At 58.5% G+C, this 9,449-nt stretch overlaps 1 protein-coding gene across 1 annotated transcript; it reads right to left on the reverse strand.

Moving 5' to 3' along the window:
• Positions 1 to 2,439: 2,439 nt before the first annotated feature.
• PCK1 (phosphoenolpyruvate carboxykinase 1) lies at positions 2,440 to 6,533 on the reverse strand (the record flags this gene model as incomplete). The annotated part of the gene is made up of 9 exons (XM_084248034.1): positions 2,440 to 3,023; positions 3,218 to 3,313; positions 3,659 to 3,790; positions 3,875 to 4,099; positions 4,516 to 4,678; positions 4,924 to 5,111; positions 5,222 to 5,425; positions 5,799 to 5,980; positions 6,310 to 6,533. 9 exons carry the CDS (start codon positions 6,531 to 6,533, stop codon positions 2,569 to 2,571), a joined length of 1,869 nt encoding a protein of 622 aa, XP_084104160.1. The 3' UTR covers positions 2,440 to 2,568.
• Positions 6,534 to 9,449: the final 2,916 nt, after the last annotated feature.

The raw sequence follows: 9,449 nt of genomic DNA on the forward strand, positions 1-9,449 counted from the left end.
AGGACCATGGGCTGAGAGCTCCAGAAGGAAGCTGTGGTGGGCACCCGGGGCAGTAAGCCAACCAGAGGTGGTGGTCTACATAAGAGGGACCCCTGGAGAAGGGCCTTGCAACGCCCAGCCCAAGCATGCCCAGCTGCCCTGCTCCCTGGCCCCTCACGGGAGCTCAGGAAAAAAATAGATAATGCCGGCAAAATGGGTCATAGCATCGTGATGACGCCAGAGGCCCCAGCACAGAAACCAGGATGCGGAGGTGGTGGGACGCTTAGTTGGCGCGGTTCAGGGACAGTGAGTCAGGACCCACAGGCGAGTGCTGAGTCCATGGGTCCCATCAACACCCTTATTCTGCTACGGCACCTCCTCCAGCCTGCCCCCCCAGGCTTCCAGGGCCTGGTGGCAACACAGCGGCACACAAGTCTGCTGGGAGAGTGGGTGAGGCACGTAGGAACATAAGGAATTCCCAGATGGCCAGCTCTGGCCGGGATGATGTAGGTGGACAGACCAGCAAGGACACCGGGCTGGGGGCAGGGGTTCTAAAAACGGTGTCCAAAGCATATCCTGGGCCTACAAATGGCCTCGAGGGCCCCCAGCAAGCTAAGAGGTGGCATCAGGGGCTTGGCTGCCCACTGCCTGCCCTGCCATGTTGTAGTGCCTGCTCCTGGCCTCAGCCCTCTGTCTCTAAGTCCTAGAATGGGCCTAGCGAGGCAGCTGCGGCGCAGAGAAGAAACGAGCCTGGAAGCTGCTGAAGTGAGCGCAGAGGGCAGCACTGACCCACTAGGTGCTTTTCCTGCCGGCCACTTTGGAGTTACTAGGGTGCTCTCAGCCTCACCGTCTACACCAGAAGGGCTTAGGCAAAGGAGTGAGTTGGCAAGAAAGCTGGGAAGTCAGGTTGACAAGAGCCTGCGGCCCACTGGACAGAGGGCGGGACAAACCTGTTCAGCAGCTGAGTCCGAGAAGGAAACCACCGGGGACGTGTGTTGATCCACAGAAGGGACTGCAGGGTCGAGGAGACAGTTAGTCTGGATTGTCCAGGACAGTAAGACCAAGCTGCACCCCCAATCTTCTCAAGGGACCCATGGTGAGCCCCCTGTTGGCATGCGACCCAGTATGCAGAAGGAGCTCAATTAGCCCCTGTGCCTGAAATCCGGTGGGTTGGTCCTTCTAGAGGATACTTGTCTACTCTCCTGTGAATGAGGGCGAGAAGCATGGCTCAAGGAGAACTTAGGCCATGTTCAGGAGAACTCGAACCGTCAACCCCAGCTCCTCCCACTCCATGGGGTGTGCTGGGGCAGCCCTCACCACGGAGGCCACTCGGGTGGGGGTGGGTGGACGGGAGGGTCTGTCCACACCCAGAGCCCTGCTCGGCCCCCAGGCAGAGGCCCCGGGAAGGGCCGGAGGGAGTGAGGCCGTCGAGGCAAGGAGGGCGAACCCTGGACGTCCAGAGAGACAACTCGGAGGCAAAATGCTCATCAGAACTAGTGGACGCTGATAAAGCAGGAGGCTTCAGGGGCACCGGGGGTGGGGGTTGGCAGAGAGGGCTAAAGGGGTGTAGGGGGTGAAGGTGGGAAAATGAAAAGTGAAGAAGAGTTTATTGACATAAGTCCTGGAAACTGGCCACAATGCACGTCTTGTGGGAGGCCGACTCCCCAGACCCAGGGTTTTGTCAAGCAGCGTATGTAGCTCCCCGGCGCCGCCGACGCGAGACACGTCATTTAAAGGCTGTCACGGGACACGGGCTGGGGGTTCCAGATGCTAATCAGGGGTGAATGAGAAAACCCCAAACCTGGGGCTGTGTTCCCAGGCTTCTTCTCACCTGGCTCCTCTCCCCTCCTCCATCCCTCCAGGGCCACTCTGAACCCCACGAGTGCTTCGGAGGGGATTCCGCTGAGACCCTAGTCTTGTTGGTGGTTCAAGGAAGAAAAACCAAGCAAAAACAAACCCATCTTTTCTATAAAAGTTTATTTTGTGATTTTTCCAAGAGGCGTCAAGGGCAAAGATTGAAATTACGTAAAGATAAAGAACAATGGTATATAAAAATAATTTAAACACACACATCAATAATAAAGCAACATTTCTTTCTAGCAACAACTAGTAGTAATCTTGCCCAAGATTTTTCCAAAGGTATTAAATATATTTTAGATAACAGTACACACACGCGCGCACACGCACACACGCACACACGCACACACACACATATACAGCTCAAGTATTTTTTCTGTGCATTCCAGCTAATTCACACAGCTAAAGTGAAAACACAAAAAAAGACAAAATGCCTGAGTGTCCTTAGAGCTGAACAAACGTGCATTGGATTGTGGATTTTGGAGATGTGCTAAGATTTCCCTTCCCAAAGTTGTTAGTTACTAGCCTGTACTCTGTGGTCTTATCGGAAAAATTAAAAAGTGTCTCTGGGATCTGCTTATCGCTGTGGTCATTGCATGCTGCGGGCGCTGTCAATTCCGGAAAGGCCCTCTCTCTCTCTCTCTCTCTCTCTTTCTCTCTCTCTCTCTTGTCCTATTGCGTCTTACGGAAGGGGAAGGGGGTGATTCTGAAGGCGAAGCTCTTGGGCTGGGACTACATCTGGCTGATTCTCTGCTTCAGGGCCAGGAGCTCCCTCTGGATTTCCTTGGGGAGGTCGGTGTTCACCTGCTCCTCCAGGTACTTCTGGACGTCTGCCACCTCCTTCTCCCAGAACTCCTTGGAGATGTGGAAGAGCTCCTTGACGTTGATGCTTCCCAGCCCTTTGAGGTTCAGGGCGCTTTCCTCGGGGACGTAGCCTATGGGCGTGAGCTTGGCACCGCCCGCCCCGTCGATCCGGTTGAACATCCACTCCAGCACCCTGGAGTTCTCCCCGAAGCCCGGCCAGAGGAATCTGCCTTCCTTGTCCTTGCGGAACCAGTTGACGTGGAAGATCTTGGGCAGCTTGGCGCCCGGGCGCTGGGCCATGCTGAGCCAGTGGGCCAGGTATTTGCCGAAGTTATAACCGAAGAAGGGCCTCATGGCGAAGGGGTCGTGCATGATGACTTTGCCTGTGGACAGGAAGGGGGCGCTGTCGGCCAACCAAGCCCTCGGGGGACAAAACCGCCTCCCCGGACAGTCGACAGCAAGCTCACTCGGTTTCCTCTGTCTCTGCCCACATGTGGAGACACAGAGAAGCAAGACAGGCCCACAGACAGAGGGACAGAGACCCCTCCATGTGGCGTCAGCTCCTGACTTGGGGTACCTTTGTGCTCTGCTGCGGCTGTGGCCTCGGACCTCATGGCTGCGCCCACAAGCACTCCATGCTGCCAGCTGAGAGCTTCGTAGACCAGAGGGACACCTTTAGGGGGCACAAGCATTCCTTAAGGACGCTGACCGTCAGACCCGACCAGCCGTGGTGTCACCTCACAACATGGGAGGACGCTTGGCAGGAGAGGATCTTCCCGCTGAGCTAACTCTGCACCCCAAAGCTACGTACAGACGGGCACTGAGTCCAGTTACACCACCCAGGCCACCCAGGCCACACCACAAAGGCTAAAGACACATAGATGAGCCACATTCGGTGGCCGTTTCTGCGGGCGCTGACCAGCTATCGGAGCCTTGGAAGGGAAGGCACCCGGCCCTCTGACAAGCCCGTGGATGGGCAGCACAAGCTCCCCGCGGTCTGACTGAAGGGGCGCCTCACCAGCAGGCCGGCGGCCTCCGAAGATGATGCCCTCAATGGGCACGCCCTCCGGAGACTCCCAGGCAGGGTCGATGATGGGGCACTGGCGGGCGGGGGTGCAGAACCTCGAGTTGGGATGGGCACAAGTTTCCCCTACAATGAGAAGAGAGGCCCCTGAGTGTCCAGCCCAAACACGGGGCACCTGCAGGGGAGTGCGGGGGCCCCCCGAGTCCTCACCGTCCTCTGCCCTCCATTCCTTGTTCTTCCACGAGGTGATCTTGACGCCTGAGGCCAGCGGCTGGTCGATTCCTTCCCAGTAAACGCCTCCGTCGCTGGTCTCGGCCACGTTGGTGAAGATGGTGTTCTTCTGGATGGTTCTGATGGCGTTGGGGTTTGTCTTCACAGAGGTTCCGGGAGCAACGCCGAAGAAACCATTTTCTGGGTTGATGGCTCTTAGGTTCCCTGCAAAGATTTAAAGCAGAGGGTGGAGCTGGGGGCGGGCGCGGCGTCGCACGTGCACACCCATCTCGCGAGGCTCGTCCTTATGCCGTCTTCTCATCTCCTTGTTCCCTCCCAGCATGCATGTCCTTCTTCGTCCAAGTGTTACATCCAAGGCTGTTACAACCAGCCCCCATCCGCTGCCCATCAATATTATTTCAACAGATTTATTAGGGAAACAACAGCAACATTTGGCCTCACTGCAATGCAGATTCCATATAAATCAGACTCAGAGAACACATGTTTCTAAGGCTGGGCAAGATCTGAAATAACTGAATTCAAAATCCAAACCCTGGTCCTAGGAGGACTCGGCAAGTCTGCGAAGCCAGAAATTCACTGGGCCCCTGCACTGCTGTCCACAGCGGGCCCCAGAGCCGCACCTTGTTGGTCAAACTTCATCCAGGCGATGTCGTCACCCACACACTCCACCTTCCAGCCCGGGAGAGTGGGGTTCATCATGGCCAGGTTGGTCTTCCCGCAGGCGCTCGGGAACGCGGCCGCCAGGTACTTCTTCCGGCCCTGAGGGTTGGTGATGCCCAGGATCTGCGGGAGACAAGATTTCCCTTCAGTTTTTTGTTCCTTTCAGCCCCTGTGCTCAGGACTTCAGTCCAGGGGTGTGCTTAGCAGCCCCCAAAAGGTAGTGACCCAAGCTCCCTTTCTCCAGGTATCCAAAGGACATTTTTGAATAAGGAAGTCCCGGGGCCCCCGCGGAGGCTGTGTGTTTGAGGCCCTTAAAGGAGGCGTCTACTAACAGATTCCCAGATTGCACCCCGACCCCTGCCTCTCACCAGCATGTGCTCGGCCAGCCACCCCTCCTCCTGGGCCAGCCGGCCTGCCATCCGCAGAGCAAAGCACTTCTTCCCCAGGAGCGAGTTCCCGCCGTAGCCGCTGCCGAAGGAGATGATCTCTCGGCGGTCGGGCAGGTGGGCGATGAGGGTGAGCTCAGGGTTGCAGGCCCAGTTGTTAACCAAAGGCTCTGCATGGGAGGGGACATGTCCACGTGAGGCCTCGTGCCCCTGGAGGCCCGGCGGGAAGCTGCGCGGGGGCCGCCCGCCCTCAGCTCTGCTTCGGGAAGGTGGTGCTTACTTTTCAAAGGCAGCGGGCAGCCCACGGAATGCAGACACTTGACGAAATCCCCGCTGCCCAGGGCTTCCAGCACGGGCGTGCCCATCCGGGTCATGATGCGCATGCTGGCCACCACGTAGGGCGAGTCGGTCAGCTCGATGCCGATCTTGGACAGCGGGGAGCCCAGCGGCCCCATGCTGAACGGGATGACGTACATGGTGCGGCCTGCGGGCCCAGCAGGGGGAGGTGGTGAGAAAGGCCCCCAAAGCGCACACTCTGCCTTTGCTTACACTGGGCCCCGTCCCAGGCCTCTCCCCCATCACACCCTGCTGGCCACGGCCCCCCTGCTTTAGACGAGTTTTCGGAAAGGTGTCCGCCGGCCATTGTCAGCCCACATGCTGAGAAATGGTTGTCACATTGTCTAAGACTGTTTGTAAAAGCAGAACCGAAATACCCGTTTTTCCTACATCGCCAGTGTCCCCCCGGCACGGGAGGACCCTGAGCCAGGGCGTTTCCGGGGCTGCGACAGCGACATCACTGTCTGCAGACATCACAATCAAGGTCCGCTGGTGTCCCCGCACCAGAGAAGGGTCCTCACCTTTCATGCACCCTGGAAACCGGGCTTCGAAGGCTTTGTCGAAGTCGGCCTCGGACATCCAGCAGCCCAGCAGGCTGGGGCCGGCTCTGGGGATGGGCACCGTGTCTCTCTGCTCTCTGGTGACAATGACTGTCTTGCTTTCAACTCTGGCCACATCCCTGGGGTCAGTGAGCGCCAACCAGCTGCCAAAAAATACACAGATTGGGAGTGGAGCGGGACCTTCCCTGCTGGGGCGCCGGGCGCAGGCGGCCTGCAGCCAAGCCCCTTTCGGCCGGGTCTGGGTGCCGCATGCTCGTCCCGGCCCCCGAGCACTCGCCGACCTGAGCTGTGAAGGGCCCCTGTGCCCGCCGGGACGAGGTGGGGCCTGAGCTTCGCCGACCTCGGGGTCCAACCTTCCCACGCTTGGGCTGTTCTACCAATGTGACCCAGTGAAAGTCTCTGTGGACCCGGCGGCTTTGTTAGGTTGCCCCATGGGCCTCTGCGAGCCCCGAGTTGGCGGGGAGGCGCTTACCAATTGTCGTACTTGCTCAGCCTCCTGACGGCGCCCTGCTCCTCCATCTGCTCCAGCAGCTGCCGGTTCTCCCGCTCCGAGCCGTCGCAGATGTGGATGTGGTCAGGCTGGCAGATCTTGACATAGTTCTCGATAAACTCCCTCACGGCCTGCGGCAGGCTGTCGAGCTTGCCTTGCACGACCTTGGCAGAGACGTCGGTTCTGTTTGGGACCTGAGGAGGCATGTCGGCGGGATCGTGCGAAGGGGCACAGGCGCCAAGCTTCCCTGAAACACAAAGCGCAGCCCCCCTGAGCGGCCCTGGCACAGATGCCCTCAGCCCCCCACCCCCACCCCTTCGGGGGCGGTCTCCCCAACACAGGCTGACCCGGAGGAGAGGACAGCCATCGTCTCTGCGAGGTTTGGAAATGGAAGTCACACAGCTCTGCTTACCTCTCCTTGGCTGGTCTCTACTGGACACCCAAGGCTTGGGGTCTTCCCGCTGGGCGGTCCCGGTGGGAAAGCTGGTGCCGGGACTCGGAACCTCCCGGCTTTAAACCCGTGGAGGAGAAAGGCCCTGCCCCTCGGCTGCCGGGAGGCTCGCCTCTGACGTCAGGGCAGGCCTTTGGATCACGGCCACGGTCAGTTATGCTTTGGACCGACTCACCACAATAAACCACAGAGAGATAATCATTGAACAGATAGTTGTTAATGAGTGCCGGGCCCGGCCTCACCAGCCAGCGCGAGTCCTTGCACAACTTCTGATTGACTAAACTTTGACCCAGCTCGCTGCTGATGCAAACGTGCGGGCCGGCCGCTCACAGCCAGGTGGGAGCAAGGCTGTGGGGGCACCGGATGTCCAGGCCGCTGGCAGCACATCGTGTGTGCCGAGGGCTGGGGCTGGCCAGGCCACAGTGGCCAGGAGCCACCTCACAAAGGCCCACGGGAAGAAACACCTGGGCGCAGCAAGTATGTGGCCTGGCAGGGTCCGAGCCAAGTGGGGCTGATAGTCTCTGCCCCCACCCCAAGTATATGCCCCATGAGGGCAGAGATTTCTGCCTGTTTTGTTCATTTCTGCACCACGGAGCAGGCGCCCAACAGTAGCCAAGCACTGCTCAGCTCTCATGTTTCTCCTCTCCAAGGGGGAGTCCAGACAAGGTCACTGAGGCCCAGGGGGGCCAGGCAGCCCCTCCAGCTCCCTGGCTGGTGGGTGACGGGAGAATTGGGCCAGGAGCCCCAGCGACCGCACCAGACCACCCACAGGGGTGCCGCTGATGCTTCTTGAACCTTCCACGTATTCTCCAAGTACTTCCGGGCTGTGCGGTCACCCCTGGAGTCCACCGGCCTCTCTCAATGTCCTTGCAAGTCTGGGGTTCTGGGGAGCGGAGGGGGCTTTGCAGTTTTGTTAGATTACATTTGAGTCATGAGCCTCTTAACAGCTGTAAGGAAATCGCCCAAGAGTGAGACTTTCCCTCTGAGCGGCTCGCTGGCGTCCAGAGAGCACTGGGTGAGAAGTCAGGGTGCGGGCCAGGCTGGCCGCCCACAGCCAGCCCCCTCCCTCCCGTGAGGTCGGGTGGGGACTGCCCGCCTGCCCGTGGGGTGTGGACTGAGACAGTCCCGTGACTATGGAGGGGGCTGTGCAAAGACCAGACATCTCCTGTAGCGACGAGGACTTGGGGCCCCACCGGCCCCGTCCCTTGGGAACACGTCTGTCCACGCTCCCCAACCCCACCGCAACCCCCACCCTCCCCTGTCTCAGGTTTGTCCCTGTTTTTATCCAGTCGGTTGGATCTCTCCATGTAAACACCATATGCGGTGTTTTGTTTAGTTTTAAATATTTACCGTTTAAGTCATTCAAATGTGCCACACGTCACCACCAGGGCCCGTCTGACCCAAACAGCCCCGACGTGATGCTCTGTGTGGAGAGATACTTTCTTAGCATCTGGCATCCATGAAATTAGCCCCTCAGATGTGCCATAGACACGCAGCACACGTTCACACCAGGCGTTCCGCCCACCACCCGGGCACCGACTCCCGTTTTGCTGATAAAAACGGTGAGAGGTTTGATTCCCGGGAAGAGCACGTTGATGGAAAACAGAAATGAGAACCCGCAGCGTCTTCGCAGTTCTAAATGCTCCCCATAGATTCGCTGTCTGCATTCTGAGAGCTCCCGCAGGGAAACCACTAGTTCAATTAAAACCGAAGGGCGGTGAGAGGACCCCGTCCCCGCCGCCCTGTCAACCAGAGCTACGTGGGGTGGGCGGCCCGGCTCCTTCACAGCCCCCCCATCAGCATGTTAAAAGCAAGAGTTGGGCTGCAGATTTGCTAAAAATGCTGAGTTTTTTGGAAGAAAGAAGTTGCTGGCACCCTAGAGCCTGTCAGCCCCCACCCCAGAGACCCCTGCCCCCAGGGGTCTCGGGAACACTGTCAAGGGCCTGGCTGGAGGCACACCTCTTCCCCACTGGCCCCTGAGCTTCTTTCTAAGCCAGTCTTGAAACTGGGGCGGGTTCCAGGCAGGACCTAGGGGTGGATGAGCTGCTGCTCTGCTGGCAAACCCCCCCAAAGGATTTACCAACATATTTGAAGGGTGGCTGGTGTGGGTAAGTGGTTCACATGGGGAGATGGATTTGTCATTTCTGGGGTAATTGCCAGAGGGACCCCCAGATACTTGAGGTCTCCTTAAGCATCTGCTTCCTCAGGCCTAAGGTGCCACCCTTTTAAACCTTTAAAAAACTTCTAAAAATTTGAGCCCAAATAATTTGTTGAAAGGAAAAGAAAGAAAGACCAGGCCCTGAAAAACGTTTCCAGACCCAGGGGTCCCTTGGTCTCCGAAGGTGACACACTTATTTTGTGGGTGACACGTGCAGAGCAGCTGAGCTGAAGACTCTGTGGCCAAACAAGCTTTGTAAAGCCTCCTACCCGTGCAGGATTGGGGAGCGGCGTGGGCCTCGCAGGCCTGCCAAGGCCCCAGAGGTGTGTGCAGGTGAGGCATGCAGGGGGGCCGTGGAGCACACGCCGCAGACTCCGATCAGGCCGCACCCCGGAGTCCCCGCACAGTGCGGCTGTGGCACACTGACGTTTATTGGTCACCTGGAGGCCAATCCAAAACCAGAAATTCCAAAGGCCATTGGCAGCCATGTCCCTGAAAGTCACACTGACGGTT

Source organism: Talpa europaea (assembly GCF_964194135.1).
Source record: "Talpa europaea genome assembly, chromosome: 11".
NCBI lineage: Eukaryota > Metazoa > Chordata > Mammalia > Eulipotyphla > Talpidae > Talpa > Talpa europaea.